This window comes from Thunnus albacares, chromosome 7 (assembly GCF_914725855.1).
Source record: "Thunnus albacares chromosome 7, fThuAlb1.1, whole genome shotgun sequence".
Taxonomy (NCBI): domain Eukaryota; kingdom Metazoa; phylum Chordata; class Actinopteri; order Scombriformes; family Scombridae; genus Thunnus; species Thunnus albacares.
Genome location: NC_058112.1, coordinates 11,800,983 through 11,825,162, shown reverse-complemented (window position 1 = coordinate 11,825,162; position 24,180 = coordinate 11,800,983). Strand labels below are relative to the sequence as shown.

Below are 24,180 nucleotides of genomic sequence, written 5' to 3'. Positions count from 1 at the left end.
TGTGTAAAATTAATGGACGTAGCCACTGTGACGTCTCTCATTGGTTTGTGGACTCGTGTTATGAAGCCTCGAGTTTGGTATTTTGACCTCCGCCATCTTGGTTTTTTGGAGCCAGAAGTGATTAGAAGTGACCATATTTGGACAAGAGTGTGGAGCTGGGGAGGAGCTGAGGCCGGCCAAATGAAGCCTGGTTGCCGAAACAAGTCACCTAGCGGCTAGCAACCTGTCACTCCAAGTAGCCACGCCCTTAATTATACATAACTTTAAGCCTGAATAAAATTTAAATTTGTGAGTTATAAAAAAATTCACTCCTGTACAGTTGTCATGAAAGGTTTCTAATTAGCTATAGAAACCAAAACCATTTTTGTACCAGGCTGTAAACACGTTTATTTCTGCTGTAAAGTTGAGCATTTTAACATGGGGGTCTATGGGGACTGACTCGCTTTTGGAGCCAGTCTCAAGTGGCCATTTCAGGAACTGCAGGTTTTTGCACTTCCACATTGGCTTCATTTATCAGCCGTTTGGTCTTGTAGAGTAATAATGTGTGACTGTTTAGCCTTTTTAATGGTTACAGATCAGATTAAACTAAACTAAATGTTGGAGTCCTGTTTTCTCTAGGACAATTTTCGAACATATAGGACAATGTAAGGACAGCACAGCGTTCAGGCGCAAACACACTGAAGTGTCTGATGCACACATTTTGAAGAACACCTATTGTTTTAAATGGCTGAATGCAACCAAAAGCGTTATAAGGCACGTCAAACTGCCTTGTCAAATGAGGACCCAGCGACCAAAGCTGTTTTTTATGCAGCTGAAAAGAGAGAGATGGCAAGAGTGAGCTGAGAGCACCAGCGAGCGTGTGAGAGAGAGACACAGCGCAGCGGTGGCTGAGTGATTCATGGCGGTTACGTTCTAAACGAAATAATTAACCATCAAACAGATGATTTACTGTGGAAACAGATGCTCTTAGTTTAATTTTCCTCTGCATTTTTCCTTTTCATTAATTAATACTAATGCAGTGATAAATACAAAAAACAACAGGACAAATCTGTGTTGGTTCTGTGGTGATGGCATTTCTGATGCCTGTAGTGCGCCATAGCAGCATCAAATGACGTGTGTCAAATGAGGTGCGTCAATAATTGCTCTCAGTGAGTTTGAGCCTTTACTTTTCAAAATTTTCTGTCACCACATGACCTCAAATCCCACCTGTGTTACATCATTTGACACAGATATGAAACAAACTGAACAAACTGGAAATGTTGCTAACACCGCACACCAAATAGCTAACACTGCTAACTTGTGATATTCCATGGGGGGGCAGTGTTTTGAATTTAGTAAATAATGCTCCCCTCCTGGGAGTTGATTTTTCTTCAGATGTTATTCTGAGCTGACAACCAGAAAGCACAGAGACTGTATTTTGGACCTACCAGCTGGGAATTTCTGACTTCTTCATGAAAAATACAGCACAAGTGTGTTTGGTAGCAATGCCAGCGTTCTTGTGCATGAACTGGCAAGCATAAAAACTTTGAGTGTGATTGCGGGAAACACAGATCATCTGCAAACAACAACTGATGAATGTAAGATGGAGATAAATTACATCTGAGGGTGTATGCAGCTGTATCGCTGTGTGTATTACTCACTGTAGCAGCTCTGTGTCTGTGAGTGCGGTAGACTGCAGTAGGTGGAGTATATGGGAAGACTCTGATGATGTGCTGATATCTCCTTCTCTCCCTCCTTTGGCTGTCAGCTTGTAGAGGCTGGAACAGCTAAGAGCCAGCTCCAGGGCATCCATCCAGCACCGGCCTTGAGAGACCGACAGATTATGGAGACAGGGAGGAGCACCTTCAATAAATTTTGCTCATAAACAAATTGCATCTAATTACATTACACATGCAAGAACATACACTTCCAGCGGAAAGAAACACACATAAGCCTCACCGTCAGACTCAGAGGTTGCTCTGAAGATTAGGTAGTTGCTGGGTAGAGGCTGCGTGATCGAGCCAACATTCTCTCCTTTGGGACCCTGAGCATATGGATCAAACAATGACTCACACTTCATGCCACCTTAGTCATGTTGTTCCAACAGAAACAAATGACTCTCGCATAATAAAGCACTAAACAGGGAAATTATCAATTAAAAATACAAAATATCATTGTAAAAAAACATTAAAAAGATAAATAAAAATCACAGACTATTAACAAAACTATACAGAATTTGCAGAATGAAACAAAGTGCCAGTGAGTCTACAAACATGTCTAACCTTGACAGCCCAGATGGATTTGTCCAGTGGGTGGTACAGTTTGAAGCAGAAGCCATCCTTCTTGGAGGGTCTCTCGATCAGCTTGCACGCGCTGAGCAGGATGGTGCCCACCCAGTGGTCTGCTTTGGGGGTCTTGTAGATCAAAAGGACTCCAGGCTTCAGGGCGCACCACAGCTTGGTCCAACTCTTTAAAGAGCCTCGGATCTAAATAAAGACAAGGGATGAGAAGGTACACAATATTAGTATCCCAACAGAATGGGAACATAAGAAATACAATATTGTTACACATTACACTACAGGATTAACATGCTAGATTCAAAGAAGGGTAACTGCATGCTTTGTAAACTAAATCTATAAATGAGCACATTCTGAGCTGTAGAATTGTTCCTGTGCTGCAAAATCTGTTGTAACAGTGAATGTGCAATTTACAGCTAGGATGATAATTAGCAAAAGGTGTAAATATCACACAATACAAAGTCTGGATAGCACATTGTTGGTGTGACTGCAGAGACGATCATTATTCTGGGTGTAAAGTGTAGCAGCTTTGTGCGTCACTGCTGAGACATAACCCCTGCACCTTTAGCCAGTTGGACATGATGACAACACTGGGGTCCTTTAGTGCGCTAGAAAGCTCTTTAGCTGCCCGTTTCTTCTCTTGCCTGTAATTCTGCTTTTGGACCTGTGAAACAGGGGAAAAAAAAAATATGAATGAGTCATCAGTCTTCCTGGTCAGAGAGCGGATCTGAAAGTGCAAACACTAGGTGGAAGCAGAGTCAAACTAATTTCATGCCGCCATCCTGTTGCCTTTGGTTATCTTTAATGTGATTCATTGTTGGTTATTTGAAACGCTTCACAAAAGGGCACAAATTTAAAATATAATTGGAAGACATTTGAAAAGGTTTCCAGATGGGTTGTGTACATGAAACCCTCCAAGCTAACAATGACAGAGATGCTTGAGTGCTAAATTGTACAGATTTAATGATAAACCCCATTGCACAACATTACTCATAATTGTCTCAAGCAAGCTTTTTCAGTGCGGAACAGGAAGCGACGTGTACCTTTAGTGACTCCTTCCGGGCCAGCTTCTCTGTCGGGGAGGGGCAGTCCTTCTCAAGACCATTAAACATCCTGGACTCAGACTGGAGGAGGGAGGAAGGAGAGAAGACAGTCAGTTAGGATGAAGAAGAGGGGAAAACAGAGGCTGTAAAGGATTTAAACTAAATACAGGAACTGTTTACTATTACAACTCTACACCTATTTAGCTCGCCAACCAATGACTGTGCAATAAACTTTGCAGCGCTATATGTCAAGATATTATTTTAGAAAAATGATTGATTGTAAAAATGGATTGTGAAAGTTTAAATTAGTCCAAATGTCAAAAGTACAGAAAAACAGTTATGTCATTTGCATTAAATAAAGCCAATAAAGCCTTTGCCAAGCATCACATCTGTTACACTAGTGGTTTGTGTGCAGCAGGTGGGTGGCCCTTTCCATCAACAAGGCAACTTAGTAGGCAGCCAGTTCTGGTGATGTGACCGTGCAACCACTGTCTTCCTTGGTAAGACAACAAAGGGGAAAGACTGTTTGATGGTCTCCACCGATCAGCAAGTACAGATTATAGTCTCAGTGGTAAATCGTCCTGTGATTTCACTGTGATATGTAATTACATAAAGACTTGTTCTTTATGGACTAAACCAATATGACCCGCAATTTTATTTGGTGAGCACACACAGGCACTTAGCCGTATCCATTTGTGGTAAAAGAAGCCATTCTTAAAGCATAGTACATAACTACAACCTAATATAAATGACAATATGCGAGGGTAAGGCTTCGCACAATATCATATTGTCCCATAAGAGCTTCTGAGATGGAAGAAAGGGCAAACAGCCAGCGATGCAGCTGCGCCTGTGAATTTTTCCACATATAAAATGGGCCATATTGCGAGACGAGGTGAGGCGAAGCGACAAGAGGAGGGGAGACAAGACAAGATGAGATATCGAGTTGTCCCTGTAAACATTTATTGACCACTCCTAATTAGTATTACTGAAAAATGGAGACAGATTGTTAGAATTAATGCAACATAAGCAAGAGGCAGCACTAGGACAATTAAGGTCTTGGTTGCCAAAAATAAATAGCTTGCGGTGCTGAAGACACAGTTCCCACCATGGCCCTAACATATAAAATCCCAGTTGTTGCATGACTACACTAGTGCACTGCCATGACTTACCAATGTAATTTATTTCTGGCATGTTAATGTGGATTTACCCAAAAATTAATTTATCTGGTTTCTATATCAATTGCACTAAATGTTTTAGACTAGGAGAAAATCACATTCTCATATCCCATGACCCATTTCTAAGATGCCCTAATTTTACTTGACTTCCTCTAAAAATCTACTTAAATATTTGTCTTTGCACATCTCAATAATCCTTGATATTCCAGATTTTCCCTTCACAGAGGGAAACCTGTAAAACCAGTGGCAGGTCGGTCTAGTTCTAATTCTTGTTCACATTTCAGGCTGCAAACAATCAGAGGAAAAGAAATCATCATAAAATACAAAAGACTGTGTGCTCACCTAATCAGTCAGTTAGAGTGAGCTGTTGAGGAGCTGCCCAATCAGGAACTGTGTTCTTACCTTGCTGCCTGGTGATTGGGCAGGACTAAGTTCATTACTCAGCATGGAGAGACCGTTCCTGTCTGTCTCACTGCCTGGTGGGAACCCACAACACACAGTCACATACAAATGAACTCAGTGCATAAACCTGCTGACAGACAATTAAAGCATGACAGCCCCAAAAGCAGCTAATAAACAGCAGCTGAGGTCCACTGATTTGTATGTGAGTAAGTACAGTACAGCACAGTACACCATCATTTCACAGACTCCACTAGCACACATCACTGAAATATCATCTCTTGTGAGATTCATATTCTGTTTGTCAGCTTCTGGCCTTTTACCTGGGCTGAGGCTGTAGAGGTCGTTTTCTCCTCCATAAGACAAGTTCCTAGTGAGGGAGCGGGGGTCAATTTTGGGTGGGGAGGTGGCGTTGGGGCACAGAGAAAACCTCCGCTGGAACAAACTCTCCTCCTTCATCCTGACAACCTGCTTGTCCTCTGCAAGGGGAGGAGAACAGAAGGAAGGAAGGAAGGAGGGAAGGAAGGAAGGAAAAGATGTGGGGAGGAAGAAGAAAACAGAGGGATGGAAGAAAGAAAATTCTGGTTAGAACAAAATACTACTTTCAAGATTTTTGCATGCATGCATTCCTTAATATAATGATTTATAAACATTTCAGTGAAGTGATTCATCCTGTCTATAGCTCTTCTCTTGAATCTGATCTTACTTGTTGTGTCTCCCTGCATCACTGACTCAGAGCTCTCTAACTCCATCCTCACTCCTTCTCTCTGTGTATCTATCAGTCTGTCTGGACCCCTGCCCTTTCTATCCTCAGACACGAACAAAGACCTACTGTAAGACGACATGTCAGCCTGTCCACATTATGTCAGCCTGTCCACATAACAGCACTGTGCATGGCAGTGACAAGCAGTTCAGACTGCACATTGTCAGTGTATATGACAAATAGCGTCTCCACCCATATTCGGCCACTCTGTCCACAGAGAACCACTGTCCAAGACGACGCCCCACCACCGCTACGCCGCTATCCTCCCTGTCTGCCTGCATCAACAGGCTTCAATCCACATATCGCTGCACCCAAAAGTAATGCTGTTTCTTTAGTCATTCAATTGATATCCACAAGGATCCCGTCTACTGAGATGCACATCTTAGCACATGTGAGGGCAAATGCAGCTACAGCAGATGAGTGCAGGATCAAGCTGTGACTCTGCAGCTCCATGCTGTCATTGTGCTGCTGTTCTTAATTTACAGCAGTGAGTGGATGAGTCATATTTTTAGACCACCATGCCCACATAAAGGAAACTGCAACAAGCACACACACATAAAAGCAACCACACACATATTGTATGCATGTCTGCACAAACAGGGGTAGACAGACCTGTGTCAAGATTTTTAGTCTTCTGTGAATCTGTGTGTTCTTAATGACAGAGATGTTTTTCTTCTTTGATCCCCGGAGACGCAATGACGTAGCACTTGTTTCCTCTCAGCCTATTCAGTCTCTTCTTCTGCCTTCTGTTCTCCTCTACCGAGCTCTGTGACTATTGACAAGTTGTGCACTATTCATAGTAGTAGTGCCGTACCCGTTCAAAACATGCCTGTTTGAAACCAGCCGATTGCTTATTATTTCTTGAGAACCACATATATATGTATCAATTAAAAACGATAAGGATTCAATAAATTTGATGGTTTTAATCCAGACAGAGATTTCACCAGTGAGACTAAACTGAGGTTGAACTATAGAGGCAGTTTATGGCCTTCCATTAGTTGATTGTGCTGCCAATCAAACATGTCTGTGCTCCTATTGGCTAGTTTTACTGCCTTCGCCTCTGTTTTTTTTCTCCTGTGTGTGCTCGTTCCTCTCTCTCCAGCAGTTTCACTGAGCGGGGCACGTGTCTTTGTCCCGCTTAGCAAGTCAGAGCCCAGAAGCTCCACCCCGCTGTGATGTGACGGTGTTTATATCAAACAGCCCCGCTGTACTCAGATAGGGAGCTGAGCAGCTCGCTGTTTGCTTGTTTATTCACAGTTTATGAACATTAAAAACATGTTGCGTGTCCAAATTGCACCAAAAGAGCGTCTGTCTCCACTGTAAATCACCTGTTGAGAGTTTGGTTGTTTATTTGAACGTAACCGCCGTGAAACAATCAGAAAATTACGTATTTCTGTCATTCACACGTTCCACTGCTGTCTCTCTGTCGCTTGCTCATGCGCTCAGCTCGCTTGCCCTCTCTCTCTCTCTTTCTCTCGTCTTTTTTAAAATGAGTTGGGAAACCCATAACAAAGCTGAACTTTTAACGTTATCAAATGAAAAGAGATGTCCTTCCCTCCTCTCATGGCGAGGTTGTACAGCTCTGATCACGACATAGTCGTAGAGCCCAGAGGCCCTTCCTCGCCACTGCAGAGTGGTGCGGCTAATAGCTTGTTTATTCAGAGTTTAGGTTTATTAATATTATTTGTGCTGTATGTCCAAATTGCACCAAATTCGTCACTGCACTCCCTTTGTTCCCCAGTAATGCACCCGCCAAGTGTGGAATTGATCGGATGAACGGTTCAAGAGATACGCGAAGGACATACAAACACGCACACACAGACAGAGATTCCTTCCTTTAGTGGATAGATGTTATTAACAACTGCTGAGGGTCACGGCTGTTTCCAGACAGATCATTATGCTCATTCAAACGTGTGGTGAGCTGATCAGAGCAAATCGGAACTGACGGTAAAACACTGAGGTTAATGGAGCGTAGCTGTTACCACCTGGGTCTGTCTGGACTGCCACACTGTGCTCTGCTTAGATCAATATAATCCCATTCATTTTCTCTCAGTGCACAAACACATACAGTAAGACCCTCTGACTTCCAGCCTACAGAGCAGTCTCGCCTACAAGCCCTAAATTATAAACATCCAAGAACAGCATGTTACATAAAATTCATTCACAGAATGTTTTTCACAGACTGATTCATCATTTTACCCTCCCACACTATTCAGCTGCAGTTGCGATTCAAGTGAAGAATGTCAAAAGTCCACATACTACCTGTATCGAAGTCAGGGTAGAAAATGAACTTTTAAAAATGTGAACATCTACCACCCACTGACAGATAAATGTTCAAATTCACCAGTTTCTCAACAGTAAACCATTATTTTGTGTCTGAAATCTACCAGCCACTTTAATATTTTACCAGCATTTGGCTGGTGGCTGGTGCTAATTTCCCACCCTTATCAGAGTTCGTTATAAACTGTGGCCTAAACTGGAAATTGGAAACCACACACAGTGTTGGAAGAGTCTTGGTGGTTAATAAACTGCACCTTCCTTCTTCAAGTACATACATGTACATATTAAATATACACAAGCACCATCACACATCCGTATACCCGTAACACCACTCCCTGCTTCCTTCGTTTTCTACTCTCCCTCTGTGACTCATTCTCTCACCCTCCTTACTCCCTTCTTATTTCTGATCTTGCAATACATCCTGTTCTTTTCTTCCTCCTGCCCTCTGTTCCTTTGTCCTTTTTAAAGAGCCAGCTATGAATGACTGAGATATGAGAGAGAAAAGGTAAATTTATTCTTCCAAAAAAGGAGCCTTATTTGTCCTTGTGGGGCAGGTCTATAAATAGCATTCCATTGCTGCAGTGCATGCGTGCATGTGCAGTACAGTGCAGAAGCTTTGGCGTTACACAACGGTAAACATAATGGGCTGGCAAACTGTACATGGCTGGAAATACACACACATGCACGTGCGCACGCGTGCGCACACACACATACACACACACACACACACACACACACACACACACAGAATTAATACCACTTACAGTACAAGCCCTGGGGTGGGTCAAGATGTTGTGGGCAGACATGCAGACCGACAGGACAAACCAATCACAGCTGGTCTTCACAGCTGCAGGGTGGGATTCGTTGGGGGGAAAAAAAAAAGACTGACTACTGTGTGTATGAGCGCATTACGCAGTCTAGACTGAGCGTGGGTGTGGCGTCCACGCATGCTTAATGTATTTGTGTTGGGAGTCCGTCTGTCAGTTGAGCATATATAGAGGACATGCCAATAGTGTTTGTGTGTTTGTAGAATGACGCAATTGTAAAAAATGAGTGTGTGGATGTGCATACGTGACCATGTGCATGTGCCTGCCTTGTTGCTGCTGACTCAAGGGAGGATTAGACATGCACACGATGCAGCGCCAAAAGAGAGAGAAAATGCTCCTCTCCAACTAGCCAATCCCAGCAGCAGTGGCAGAGCGGGCCGCATTGAGTGTGCATTACTCATAAACACACAAACACACCTACACACCAGCAGTGGCACTTGAGTAACAGCCTAACTACATCAGAGGTGGTGGAAAAATATTGATGTTTGAAAGAAAAGCAAAGCAGATAAATATCGGTTTGTGCGTGCATCAGTCTGCCTTTCATAGCAAAATGCTGGCTGGCTGGAAAATGTTCAATGCTGAAGAGTTCCAACAGCAACGGTAATATTATACAAAACCAAATTATTAACTCCTGTTGCTTCAGTCTGCGGGAGGTCCAAGAAACACTCTGCACTTCTGCTGCTCTACCTGTGACACTAAATCTACACCGGGTGCATCTGCATCTAGTTACTGTGGGTCAACAGATTAAAGTGATGATATGATTTCAACTGACACGCTGCAACTTCTTCATAAAATGTCTGTTTTTCAGCTTGCCACACTGATATGAATATGAACACATTCAATGTTTAAGATACAAGTGCACATTTAAAACTACAACTCACTGTGTTTTCATGTCCTGATATAAACTTTGGCTAACCTCCAAGGTTAAGGAGTGCAGTGTTGGCCTTTACAGAAGTAAGAGAACATGCAGTGTGTGTAACAGAGAAGGTGCCACTGTGAGGGGAAACATAACTTGGCATCAACATCAAAAGGACTCATATATACATATCAGTGTGGGACCAATATCAGTGTGGCCCGGATAAACAGATAACAAGCCAGAAATGAAGAATATACTACTGAAACTAGCAGAAACATTAGAAGAGAAAGTTTTTCACGGTGAGTGAAATATAAGGTCTTTTATGTCACATTAGTTTAATATATTGAAAAAGGAGAAAATGTGAGCGCAACATATCCAATGAGAATCTATGTAGAAATTTAAGCACTATTTTGTGTCCTCTAAGCGGTCATTCTACCCTTTGAATGACCTCATTAACACTGAAAAACAGCATGTGATGGTGCTGACTTTCCCCGCTTACTGTACACAGTTCTTTAAGTTCACAAGGATAGGCTAACATTAACTTCATCCACCACAGTCATGCTACATAGTAGCTCAGCTAATATTTACCCAATGATATGAACATCTCGTGGAAAAGATAACAGCTAAGTAGCAGCACTGGGCCAGTCAATAACACACATTCCTATGTCACACATTAACCTTGAACTATGAGTAGAAGGACAGATAAAACAATAACGGCAAAAGTGTCTGACCCACAGTTACCTTGTCGAGGTAACAGCACTGTCACATGGGGCATGCTCCTTTTTAGTAATCATTACACCAACGGGGAGGAGGAGGGAGGGAGAGTAGAGGGTGATGTCTGGAAGGGAACATGTTGACATGTTCAAACCTGTATTTTGGTAATATGCTTGACTGATCTAACTAGCATAAATCTCTCTGTGGGAAACACATGGCTGGAGTATAGATGTACTGGCTGATAGTAACCATGGCTGTACTGGGGGAAAAAGTATTTGTTTTATCTTAGTTCAATGAAGCCCTGAAGCTTTTCGCAGCTTTAGGATCAGTAGAATAGACTTTTATAGCAAAGCAATTTCAGATTAACCCAATCCACACCTAAATTCTACTCAAAAACACTGTATGACAATCTGACTGAGTTTACTTCATTTACTCAATACACAAAGACACATAAACACCAAATTGGAGCTGAACGGAGGATGGTATCATGCTGGGCTTAAACAGTAACACAAAGTCTATTTATACACCAACGCAGCTAAATTTGAAAATGTGGCTTTTCCTGTCCATTATGGTCTTCCTTCCACTCTGAGCAGAAGTTTTTCACACCCAAAAGCTGTTTATTTAGAAAACAATCCCGGTAGATAAATCTGGAGACGATCTAATGCTTCCGCATGTGGAAGGGAAAAGGGAAGCTTTTACCAAAACCCGACGCAGTCAGGCACTCTGCGGCGGTAATGTTGTGACGCAAACTTTGTGTTGTCTTCAACTTTCTCTGTCAAAGTGTTGTTATTTCCTTCTATTTATGATAATGTTCAGATAAAACGGTGACAAGATTAGCCGTCTCCATGAAGCACTGCAGGAGCTACTGTGGACTGTTAGCATACCAGGGCTGCACTCAAATCACATTTCTATATTGATACTCTATGACAAAAGAAACTGAAAAATGTGTCAATATGATTAACAACATAAATATCATATAAATAATAACAATAAATTATCTTGAAACACAGATTACAACTAAGAACGCATGCTGTGTCCATCCCACTTCTCTCAAGTACAACTTAAGAGACTTAAAGAGGAAAGGAGCAGTTTCAGTGTGGACAGCAGTGTCCTGAGTTTTTTTCCAGTAAGTTCACACTGAAAGTGTGGTTACTTTTTTGGTTTACACAGTGTCCAGTAAACCTAAATTATACTCTGACACCAAACCTGTCAACAGTACTGCTATTTAAGGTGATAAATGTCATATGGAGTTACTCATGTAAATAGGGTACTCATGTTGGCCCTTCACCCTCTGTCCCTGCTGCCCATTCCCCTCAAGTCTCATGCCATAGACACACACACACACACACACACACACACACAGTCAGAATATATTTCAATATTTAAATACAGCTGAATGTCAAAAAAATAGTACATTTCAAGTATAACAAGTCTATAAAATGAGCCAAAACTAGATGTTTGTTCAGTTATTTTCACAGCTGACTGAACTAATTTCACACTGGCTCCCCCCTTGGCTTCATAGACTGATTTTCAAATGCTTTACCAGCAGCTCACAATCTTACATCTCTTTAACTAGCTTGCTATGCTTGCTAGTGAACAAATATACACAAATGTTTGAAATATACCTAATCAAAATGAGAAAATATACATCCTCAACACCAACCCCCAATTTTCAACCTGACTCGTGGCCCATTCAAAAGATCTTTATTAAGCATGAATTTTGGTCAGATTTAAAAAAAAAAAAAAAAAAAAAAAAATGGGTGAAGGGTGAAAAGTGCACAAGTCTTGGTTCAAGAACCACTTCAATGTCAAAGGGAGATTATGTTGAGAGAAAGCACAGAATCACAATGTTGCTCCCCACACAAACATCTGTACATGCGTGAAAGTTAAGTGACCGCCGAGTATAAACGTGGCCTTGACAAGTAAACTTTGCTGTGCGTGCGTACGTGTGTGTCTACATGTGTGCTCTGCAGTACGTGCTCAGCTTGTGTATGAGAGCACTGCAATACTGACAGCCAGCATCAAGCAAGCTGTTGCTAATATGATGGCACAGATTAAATCCAGACACTCCCTCCATCCTTCCATCACTTCATCTATCCTTCACCCCCCAACCTTGTTAACCCCTCCCCGTCTCCAGTGACGACAGGACTAATGGATGGCCATATGACCTAGATATACACCAATAGACTGTTGCCTAGCATAATATGTGCATCAACAATGAACACTGCCACATTGCAGTCAGACTGCTTTAATGTGGTAGACACAAGGGAGACAAGAGACATGTGCAGACATTTGTTCTTCCATTTGCTCATGTGCGGTGCATTTCAACCGCTTCTCCTTCTACTGCTGCTGCAGGATTGCTCAGACTCATACATTGTTTCTATCTCAGCAACGTCCGTGCGCTTGATTATTCCTGCAACAGATTAATTTTTTAATTTCTCATCTATTGCCACTTCCTGTGTGGCATAAATTCTTAAAAATACAACTGAAAACTGAGGAAAAGGCAGATGGTAACTATATTCTTTTCCAAATATAGTCATTATCATCAATGAAAATGAGAGGAAAAATTAAAACAATTGGTACAAAAACATTCTCTTTAAATAATAATAATAATAAAAAAAGAGTAATATATGAACTAACTCAAACAACACAATTACTGTAAAACCAGATTTTATTTTCATCTTTTAATACAAGATGACCCTTGGTTTTCCAGACTAAGCATAAAAACACTAAAACATAAGTTTAAAAAAATTCAGGTCAAGACATCAGCAAAGCCACCCCCTAACACACTATTTAGTTAAATGACTCCATTCAGTCAATAACACACTAACACTGGCCCACGGTCACTCCCAGCAAATAAATACAGCTACTATGACTCAACTATGGAGATAGAAATGTTGTTAGTGTCCACAAGATGGTTTCAGTTTCACCAACTTGTGTTAAATAACCGTAGTCCAGATTAATACTTGGAGCGAGTAGCTTTAGAGGCTGTTACTGAATAAACTTCCTTGTCTGAGAGATAAAGACAGCACAACTAGGTCTACTGTTACTGTTAAAGAAAAGGAGACACATGAGCTAATTTTGTGACACTCTGTGGGAGGATGTGTGGTTTAGTTGATCTATTCTTGGTCTTGCCGGGGGTGCAGGTATATTTTAAGGAACTCACATGGAAAAATGCCTTCCAGCCCGACTTCCAATTTGATCTGACTTAAAATAGGAAACCCCCTTTCGTTGTTTGGGATTGCAGTAGTCCATGGCAATGGCAAACCTTCTCCACCCCCCCAGATCTCCACCCTGTTCTACTAAGCATGCTCCTCCCTCATGCTGCAGTAATGTCAACAATTATAGAGCATGTAACTATTAGGCTATATGCCCACCTATTAATTTTCTTCAAGGTCTTGCTTATCTGGTGGAGCACTGAGAGGAAAGGAGAGGGGCTAAAGATTAGTCAGCTGTTCCCTGTGCTTCAGGTTAGACTGGCAAGGAGACACAACCTCCCTTGGTACACACAGACAGTTTCTGAAAACAGAGGCTTCTGTCAGGGAGAAGGGAAAGAGCAAGGTAAACATAGCCTGAAAATGAGACCTAGAAATCCCTACAAGGGGGTGGGAAATGAGCACAGAGCCTGGTTGAAGCTGTGGGTGATAAGTAGGTGCAAAGATTAACCGACACATGTCTGAAAGCAGATGCCGGGGATATGGCTACATCGAAACAGAAACACAAATCCAAAACAAATAACAGGTTTCAAAAAAGATCTCTTCCAGTATGTCTCTCTCTGTGCTCCTGTGCCTCTCCTGTCACCCACCAAACATTTTCAAAGTTTATATTCTTGACTGTTTTGATAAAGCAGTCACACTGTATGCCTTTCTTAATAAAACTGAAAATATGCTTGTTGATATGGTCCAACTTTCAACAGCAGAATCCAATACGATCCTAAAAAAAGGCCACCTCTTCTCACAGACTCATTATTGTACATGGACCTGCTTTACTTTGAGATATCAATCTCTAAAATGACGAACAACTGTCGCAACACTATCTGGAAGAAAGTCAAAAATGAACTATTGAGCATTGATTTTGAAAGACTTCAGACTGTCATTTCAAATCATGTTCACATTTGTTTTCATAGAAGACTTTTTATTAGAGAGCAGGAGAACAGACCAAGCCAGCTGACTGTCTAGATGGTTGGATCCAGGCCAGGGGTGGCTTTGTGTGAGAACCAGCCTTAGGCAGGCCTAACCAGGCTGATGGAAGTAGGCCTTTCAGTGGTGCCAAGCATGGCCCCTTTGTTTACATACAAATGCATCAACACACAAGTGCACATGCACATGTCTATAAACACACAGACACTGGCTGTAAAGTATCAGAGGACCTAAATACTTTCTTGAATGCTTTCATTTTCATGGTGTCCATTCTCTCTGAACGTTAGAGACACTCTTAGTACAGTGCCACTTTAACAACTTCCGCCTTTCAGCAGATATATACAGATATACAGACACGGATCCAACAGCACTTGCTATATGAAGATCAGCCTGCACACTGATTCCCACATACAGTGCATGCATGCACACAGACACAAACACACACTGACACAGACCTGTAGTGACTAACTAAGCTGTGAGGATTAAAGACACACTGTGGAATTTCTGGTCAACAAACATGGTAAAGCAGCAAATTATTCTACTGATTACTCTAAAGATTAAAGATAAAGATTTTTGGGGGGTAAATATGAGAGAAATGAAATAGACCATGTCTTTACCAAATGAAATTATAATATTACATATTTATGTTATTATTTATCTAGCATTACAGTAAACAGTTAAGTTATAATACCCCGTTATAAAAACATCCTATAACTTACAAAAATGAAAATTAAGCATTCTTAAAATAGGACCACATCAGTGGGGTTTTTTCTCTTTAACTACATTAATAATACCATATTTCTATGTTCCATTTTGAAATACGTGCTGTACAGTTTTAGATTTTTGGATATTTTCCTACCATTCAGGTTGTCAGTTGTTGCCGTCCATTTTCATACCATATGAAATTCATTAACAGACATGCTTGCTTGAATAGTGAAAGTGCGTTCATTTCTATTATAAACATAAATACACTTTCAATCAGTATTAAACACAATGTGCTGGACTGGTTTACCATAATAAATTCTCTTTCTATCACTAGTGAGAAAAGAAGTGGGCTGAGAAGACAATGCTGGAGAGGGGACATTCAAAATGATAGCTCAAAGCAGCATGACTAAGGAAAGTGGGTTGTTAACATCAAAGCTGATGATCTGAATCTCCTGCCTGGCTGGGAAAATCTGACTAGGACAGATCCAAAGCTAACTTCCTCTCTGCCCTTTTAATTTTCTAACAAAGTGCCCTTCAGCAAAGCACTTAATCCTAAACTACAACGGGGAAGAAGCTAATGAGTGAACAGCAATTTACTTTGTATTTACAACGTCAACCCCAGCTTTCATTGTGTACGTGTTTGACAGCATTGCAAGATGTTGCTGAAAAATACGAGGCACTACGAGAAAACCAATGGGTAAATAAAGGTGAAAATGGAATATATGTCTTGGTAACGCATAATGGTGTTCATATGCCAAAAGAGCAATTTCTTCATGGGGGGCAAAAAAACGGAGTTACAGCAACAACTTATTTCCAGCTAAGGCAGCCCACTGCCACATCGACCTTCTTTTCAGCTCTAAATACCATTCTTACATTTTTTACTCCCAAATCCGAAAAGGTCAAGGTGATAAAAAGCAATGTATCAGCCAATTTCACTTATGGCATTGCACCTTGAGTTATATATAGCTAAGGGCGATGCAAATTAGATTCTTTCTCTCACTCAACTTCAAGTCACTGCAGCGATTTAAAAGCCTTGTTACATCTCTTGACAAGGACTTTTTATAGAGCTGAAAACCTCTGTGGCAGAAAAGGGAATAATAAGCTGTGCAGGTTGCATAGGAAGAGAAAGAGAAAATGAGCCTGTATCTGATTAAGCCGGCAAAGGCTATGAAGTGTGGCCCTCAAGGGAGTGAGTGTGGTGGTGAGGGTCTGTCTGCTGGTGACACACGAGGTGTGAGAGGATGGGAGGAAGATGTCTGCCGGCAGAGACCTGCAGGCTGCTTACCCTGACTGGACAGAGGGAGGGTCATTAAGCAAAAGATAATAGATGACAAGGTGTCGGATAAATGTCTTTAATTAACGATGCTAAAGCAAAGAGCAGTCCAGTGGAAGGCAGAGGGCAGGAGCCCCATTACAGACTCCTCAGACTGAAATATCCCATTTAATCAGTGGTCAGCTGCCAAATATGACCGAATCACAGCTTACATCTTTTCTGAAATGAAATTTTATTTAGTCATTTGTCAATTTTTCCTGTTTATCATGAATCCCTCAATCATCTCTTTGCTTGGCAACACTAACATGCTGCTCCCATCTTCCCATCAGTCCATGAGTTGGTTGTTAAATACTAACTACATATTTGAATAAATATGAAAATGAATAAAATACTGTAGCTATAAGCGTAAAAATACAAAATAAATGCAAGACAAATGCATCGCCAGCTAAACTGTGGTGCAGCATCTATAAATAGTATTGAAACTGAGCAAAAAATGTGCCTATCTGCCCAAACTGAAGCTACAGAACATCATGAATAAACAATCAGGATACAAAAGCAGAGGATCTAGAGAAAAATAAACAAAAGACTAGAGTCAAAGTCTGAGCTGTCAAACACCTACACAGTAGGACTAGGTAATATCACCTATCAATACCATGATTAATTGTTACCAGGGGTGTAAGTGTACACAGCTAGGGTCACAGTTCGGTATGGTTTCAGTAAAGTAGAAAATATTTTGGTCCTTCATTTTGAAAAATGTAAACATCCAACAATGGCTCACTGGTCGTAACTATTACTGAAACGGTTTAGTTGTGCTGCAGTGGAAACTATTACTGAAACGGTTTAGTTGTGCTGCAGTGGAAAGGGAAAACAACTCTTCTGTTTCTTGCAAGGAGTCAGGACACCTGCTGACAGCTGCTTTATGCAGATTTATTCTCTAACTGTATATAAAGTAGTAGAAAAGCTATGTTAAAAGTCCATGTAACTAAGAATTGCAACTGCCTTATTTGAGCTAGATTTAGTCTCTTCCTTGTTTGTTTGATGTTCATATTCTCTATCTGTTGTGTTTTATCTCTATTTTAACTGTCACTGATGTGCTGTCTTGACCAGGTCAAAAGAGATTTCGATCTCAAGGGACTTCCTGATTAAATAATGAAAAAATATATATATCAGTAAGAGGGATCAAACCACTACTTTTACTTTCATACTTTTTAACTACGTTTTTCTCACTCAGAGCTGGTTCCTGTGCTGTCGACATGCTGTCTGACCACCACAGATATCAAATGTTTTTATCATTGTTCTGAACAGCTTCACTCAAAGGTGGAGTGAAAACCGGACCATCACAGAGAGGGGAGGGGGGACAGGGAGACGCCGTGTTGTTTCACTATGGAGATAACGGAGCATGTTTTAATAATAGTGTTGCACTCGGTCAGTGTTATAGGTCTCTCATTTGTCAATCTGATGGCAGCGACGCTACAGGCTAACCACGGTAACCAGGATAATTTGGCTAAGTTGGCTAGCATACACCCATAAGCATGCTATAGCTGAGTGGTGCGCTGCCAAAACATTCCAGGTGGAACTCATGCTCTAAACTTATTGTTCCGCACTTTGGACTTCGTGGATTAATAAACTATTTTGACAGTAATTGTTTGGGTCATGGAGCGTATTCTTCATACAGCTGCATGCACCGAACCATAACATCCGTACAGTTCAGGACGAATACACGTACTGTTACACTCCTAATTGTTACATTAAGTAACATTCACCTCAGCAACAATTAATTAAAACAATAGCTTAAACACACCTGTGCACAAGATTGTCTATCAGTGCTGAGTAGATTAATGCTGAGTAATATTTAACATATTCAGTCGTTAAGAACACTTTTAGGAATTTGTTTGCTAAAACAGGAAAATCAAAGAGGCTACAGTACGGAGTGACATTATTTTAACACACGCTTGTGTAAAAGACTGTTTCCTGTGTAACGATCTGCTTCAGCCTCCAGAGTGTAGTCGGGGAGCACAAGAGGAACTTCTTTACAGGCTGCGCTACTTTTCTATTTTTAGACTGTATTAACATTTAGCTTAGTTTTGTTTTGTATCACGTTGACTGAAGCCAAAGTGTGCTCACACAACCAACGTGACATCTTTTGTATGTACAAGCTCTTTCTTATCTCCACCCCCCACGGCTACATTTTTCAAACAGTCGTTTTGTCCATCTGGATTAAATGATTTACATCGCTTAGCACTTTAAAAAACAAGTTGGAACAATGCTGACTTGACTTGTTGTTGTACATGCAGGTACATTGCAGGGGTCTGCAACTTGATGTGAAATTTGTGCAAATAATGAGCTTTGCGTTGAACTTAAACACAACCTCAAACCAACTGTCAAGTGCTGCATAATCACAGCAGCAAATGTAAATAAAAACAAGATTCATGTGGCTATTCACAGTGCTTTTAAAAGTTTTGTGTTAGTCCAGACCAGTGTAATCATTGTAATCGCTTCAGACAATACACTTTAAATCCATCCTCCTCCTGTCCTTGACACTCTTTAAATATAAATAAAGGTAGAACACTATTAAACATGATCCTTTTCACAATGTCCATGTTTCTTATTGCCTTCAAGGTTTTATCTTCCAACAAAATAGCTGCAATGCTGCTTAGAATCCAACTTTCAGGTCGTCAGTAGGTGAATGCACCATACGAGCAGACTTTTCAAATTAGTCTTCACTTGCAACTGCATTAGCTGAATCCATCATCAGAAAACTGAAATCCTAGGCGAGATCAATGAGCTTCTACTCTCCTCCCTCTGATCTCAGCACATAGCTCCTCCAACTCCTGTTCCCAGCAAGCAGCGGTGAGAGAGAGAACAAGCTAACTCAACCCACTTCTATAAACTGCCAACTTCTCTTATCTGGGAAAAAAGGAACTCTTAAAAAAAAAAAAAAAAAAAAAAAAGGAAAGCTGGCTAACCACTCTTTGTGTTGGACTGCTGGATGCTCTCACACACACAAACGAGATGAATGGATACTGCCACAACAAGACTTGCTCGCGATTTTAAAAACATTTAATGGGAAACAACTGGGTCAAGCTGCTAGGAGTGCAAGCTCTGCCACTTGTCCAAGCAGTTACTTGATAATCGTGTCACAAACCACCCCAGGAGCTAAATAAGCGTAATGTAATGAGGCTTCCTCTATAGATCTAATGTTGTAACAGCCACTGTGCTAAACTCCTGTCATGGTGAAATCAGCTCATGCTTGTCCAGCATTTTTATCCCTATCAAGAATGTACTGACATTGTTAGTTGTTTGTCATTTAAACATAAGTTCCGCCAGGATTACATACATTCTCTGAAATATGTCAGTTTGTCACAGTTCTTCCTGCAGGAAAAAGTGTGACAAAGAGAGAAAAGCAGATTGTATTCAGCACTACTTCCTTGCAGGGATGTGAAAATGTCCCTCTGGTGTTTATAGTGCACATTTTAGTTCCTCAGCAGTCGTTGCATTTGTGATGGAGTGCAAAGAAAGCTTTCTGTCTGAGAAACTGGCTTATTTTGAAATATCCTACATAAAAAAAACAACTACTAATTTTTTACAGTTGACAGCTTTTACAATATTATAATCAACAAGTAAATGGTCAAATGCAGCATCACTGACAGACATCAAGGGCATTCTTCTAAATAAGTGAAATTTAGCCCTCTGGACTGTCTGATGCTATGAACTTTATCATTGGTCCACGCTTCCTGTCTGCCAGCACTGATTAGGTACTGATAATTAGGGTTTTGGTCAACAGCTCAACACTTCCCACAGCCTGTCAACACTCCCTCGTTCCTTATCTACCACCTGCCCTCTTTCTGTCCCTTCATCAATCTCACCCTGACGGACACTTTGCGGCAGCTCCGAGGCTTTTCGCTGACAAATACACAAGCTTATCCCAACCAAGTGTTAATTGCGACAACCTATTAAGGTAGACAGGAGACATGGATGATTTTAACACATAGTAACGGTTCTGCTAAAGATGCCACTTTGTTTTTCCTAAAAGAAAAAGGCAGTTCAAGCAAATGACATGAAGCATGTCTTGTAATATCTAGTCATGCAGACAATTTCAGTTTTATTAGTCGAGGTTTGAAATCTGAACCACTTAGACTTCTACCACCACCCTAATACAATGGAGATCCATGTTTTGTAGTGTTATTTTTAGCTGTCATTATGCTGTTTCAGAAAGAATAGTAGAGAGTAACAGAGTGCTTTCTGCATGTCACTTATACATAAGAAAAGTCTAAGATCAAACACAAAGTCCACTCTCCAACCATTAGGGACACAATACATAAAACATAAATCTATCTCTGTCTCTTTCAGGGTTGATCTCATTAAATTACACTTTGCTTTGCTGATCAAAAGAGACTGCTGGATAGTCTATTTTCTGTGAATGGACTTCTACAATACCCAGTGTGGATGCTATTTAGCATAACTGACACTTCCTGTGATTTATTCTGCCTGACATCCAATTTGGACTTACTTTTCCTTTATATTCATTATTTTAAGGTCAGGCCCTAAACATATAATTAATCTTTCAGGAACTGGCTCCAGGCTAACATTAAGTAAAAAACAAATTATAGGCTGCTAATTTAGGGTATGACCTATACATCTCGTGCCATCCTGTTCCTCTGACTGCATCCATGTTATGCAATGGTACTGCTACATCAAATCATATGTTGTTCAAATGATAAGCATTAGACCCTTAAGCAAGACTAAATATGGAAAGGAGAGCAGTGCTGCTATTGACACCATTTCCCATATTTGTATTTATCTTGCTATCTCTCTCTACAGCAAGTCAATGACCGGGTAAATCCAGTTTTTTTTTAATTTAATTAACAGTAAATACAGGCTCCCTACTCTCCTGTGTTATCTGGTCATGACACATGTATTTTTTTATTCAAATTTTAGACCTCAGTGCACAAGAAAAAGAGAAAGTAAAGGTGACATTTCAGTATTTCAGCATGTACCCTTTTTCAGTCAATTAAATACTGAAGTGAAACCAAGTTTAAAGTTGAGCCAGAGGAGATAATGAATATAGAACATGACAGTTTTTAGCTTTTTGCACTTTCTGTGCACGGTCCGCTGGCCAAAATCACATGAACTTTTTAAATTCCATGCTCAGTAAATGGACACTACAATGTGTGCACAATATTAAGCCTTATAAATGGTATGCAGAACAGATAAGTGCACTGTCTGTCAGTCGACAGAAAATATTTATCTTTACATCATAGTAAATCAGATAGTCTGACTGTGTGTGGCTTTTAAGGCAGCCAAAAACGAGATACAATAGCCGGGGTGTGAACTGCTGAGTACAGGTTGAGACATTTTGCTTGGTTAATGTGTAATTTTCTGTTAAATCTCAAGCGTCTTCCTGCTGCAAACACATGCCAAGATAAACAGCTCGGGCAAGTCCAAATTCAAACACTTCCTGACTGATATGAGTGGCCAATGAGGTTTTTCCATGACTACCACAGTGCTACCATCTTAGGTCTGTAAGAAACAACCAAGCGAGACTTCTGACTTAAATAACCTGAGGACAATTTCAAGAAACTAAAAGCCGAGATAGTAAATTTACTGTGGCATTACTATTCATGTGGTTTCACCACACCAAAAGTACAGTTTTACAGTAAGTGGGCTTGATTTCTTTGAATATGTGTCTGCTTATTAGTGTAATAAGATCACCTGGTTTCCATTTTTTAACCCAATGGACAGATGTGCTGAACAGCTGCCTGTCTCCAGTACTGTTTATAAAACTAGCCCACATGCATACGGACATGGTACACTTATTCATCCAGAAGATACAAAAATACACACAGCATGGGAGGCTGAAAAAAGAAACAGAAACCAGTCATTACACTTTAACGCAGTTTGAAAGATCAACATGTACTCAGGCAAACTGCCTGTTTTAGGACTTTGTGTATCTCTCTAAAGTATCATTCTGTAGCCAACTGTCCTTGTGCAACCCCAAACATTTACTCTCCTCTAACCCAAATGAATCTGACACACCCTGTAAGCTGCTGATCTCAATTCTGTCAAACATTTTCTCTTCTTTCAAGGCTGCACTGTGCTCCAACTTCTCAACACCGACGCAATTGCTCACGTGTACATGCAGAAGTCACCAAAACAGCACAGATGTAAGCTTTACTGCAATAACTCATACTGTGATCAAATAACTGCAGAAAGAAAAGGAAATGTAATAAAACCTGGCATAAACAGAAAGTAGATCTACTTCTACTTTAGAGACATGCCCTAATTCTCTATTCTGCTGAAAAAGTGAGTTATCCCTTCTGGCAACTCTGGGTAAAAATGTGCTTGCATTCGTGTCAAATTTTGAGACTAGACTGACGCCTGAGAAAAAACTGGATCATGAATTAAACAAGCACACCAATGTAAGCACTTATAACCTGGGACTGTAGCACATGAATGACTGAAGCTGACTGAAGCTAAAACAGATAGCCAAGCCAATTGAACAGAGCGTATGCATTATTAAGACATTAAGGAGTGGGCCAGCAGGTGAGAGCTCAGCTTACCTTTCACCTGAGCCGCAGGAGACACCACATCCAGAAGCCTTTGTTGGAGCAGCCTGTCTCACCTGCGGAGATACAAAAGTTAGAGTAACTTTAACTCATGCTGTATAAACAGACAAACTGCCTCACTCCCGGTTTCTCTCCTTCCCATGCTCCTCCTGGTCACACCACTGTGCTAGAGAGGGTGGAGCCCCACCCTACCCAGCCCCAGTCCCAGTCCTACAGGGAGCCGTTAACGTCTCTCTGGGCCAAATGCATAAAGTCTGTTTGCCACCTGCGCACACACCACTGTTAATTACAGCTAGTCTCCTGCTAACATAGAATTGGAACAATATAACTACTTGAGCTGTCTACAATGGATTTAACCCAATGAAAAATTAAATTAAAAAATGTAACAGTATAACTGACAGCACTCTTAGTGTTTTTTTTTTTTAATGGAAAAAAATGGGATTCTATTTAGAGTTTGTGTTTACTGAGTCAACAGAAACACAGCAGCAGTTGCAGCTAACCATACTCAAGCACACACACACATTCACACATGTTGAGGACCACCACATTTATCAAATACAAATCCTGGTAGGATGTGATTCCAGCAGTGAGAGAGGAGGAATGTAACTGCTGCCGATAGTGTGATGTCCAATTTAAACACACCCACTTCCCATTTCAGTTGAAAAATTTGACTCTTATTGTAATTGGTTGTACTAGACATGTTTTGTTTACAATAAAAAAAGAAAAAAATCTGTTTTCAACACCCCATTCTAGTCTTACTTCTGTTTTCCCTTGAAATGCCTCTTAATCCTGCCAGGGCAGAGAACAATGCATTCTCCAACAGCTGGGATGTGTGATAAGCCACAAATCCAACTAGAAATACTGCCTCGCGGTTTTATGCCTCCACCAACCATTCAAGTTGCAGTTTACATCCATGTTTGTCTAGACTCATAATATTTGTAGTGAAGATGTTGAAATAATTTAATAAAAAGGAATTAAGTGTATTTTTTGGCAAAATGGAAGTTAGCACTATATTGACATGTATCATTCCAGTGAACAGGGTGCAGTGAGAAACATGCTGTCTTCACTTTTTACAGAGGAGTACAGAGGAATGATAAAGAGCTTCATCATATGGTGCAACAATAATCACCTGAAGCTCAATATCAGCAAAACCAATGAGCTAGT

At 40.7% G+C, this 24,180-nt stretch overlaps 1 protein-coding gene across 3 annotated transcripts in view; it reads right to left on the bottom strand.

Moving 5' to 3' along the window:
* osbpl5 (oxysterol binding protein-like 5) overlaps positions 1–24,180 on the bottom strand; it is a 52,189-nt gene that overhangs the window by 12,226 nt on the left and 15,783 nt on the right. The window contains exons 2-9 of one of the 3 annotated variants that reach the window (XM_044356261.1): positions 23,011–23,072; positions 5,217–5,372; positions 4,897–4,970; positions 3,320–3,400; positions 2,839–2,940; positions 2,262–2,465; positions 1,939–2,023; positions 1,641–1,803 (exon numbers count right to left, since the gene is read on the bottom strand). In XM_044356261.1, coding sequence (XP_044212196.1) covers positions 1,641–1,803; positions 1,939–2,023; positions 2,262–2,465; positions 2,839–2,940; positions 3,320–3,400; positions 4,897–4,970; positions 5,217–5,352 — 845 coding nt within the window. In that variant the 5' untranslated portion in view covers positions 5,353–5,372; positions 23,011–23,072. Of the gene's footprint in view, positions 1–1,640; positions 1,804–1,938; positions 2,024–2,261; positions 2,466–2,838; positions 2,941–3,319; positions 3,401–4,836; positions 4,971–5,216; positions 5,373–23,010; positions 23,073–24,180 lie in introns of those variants that run through there. The other 2 variants (XM_044356262.1, XM_044356263.1) reach the window with 2 other exon arrangements.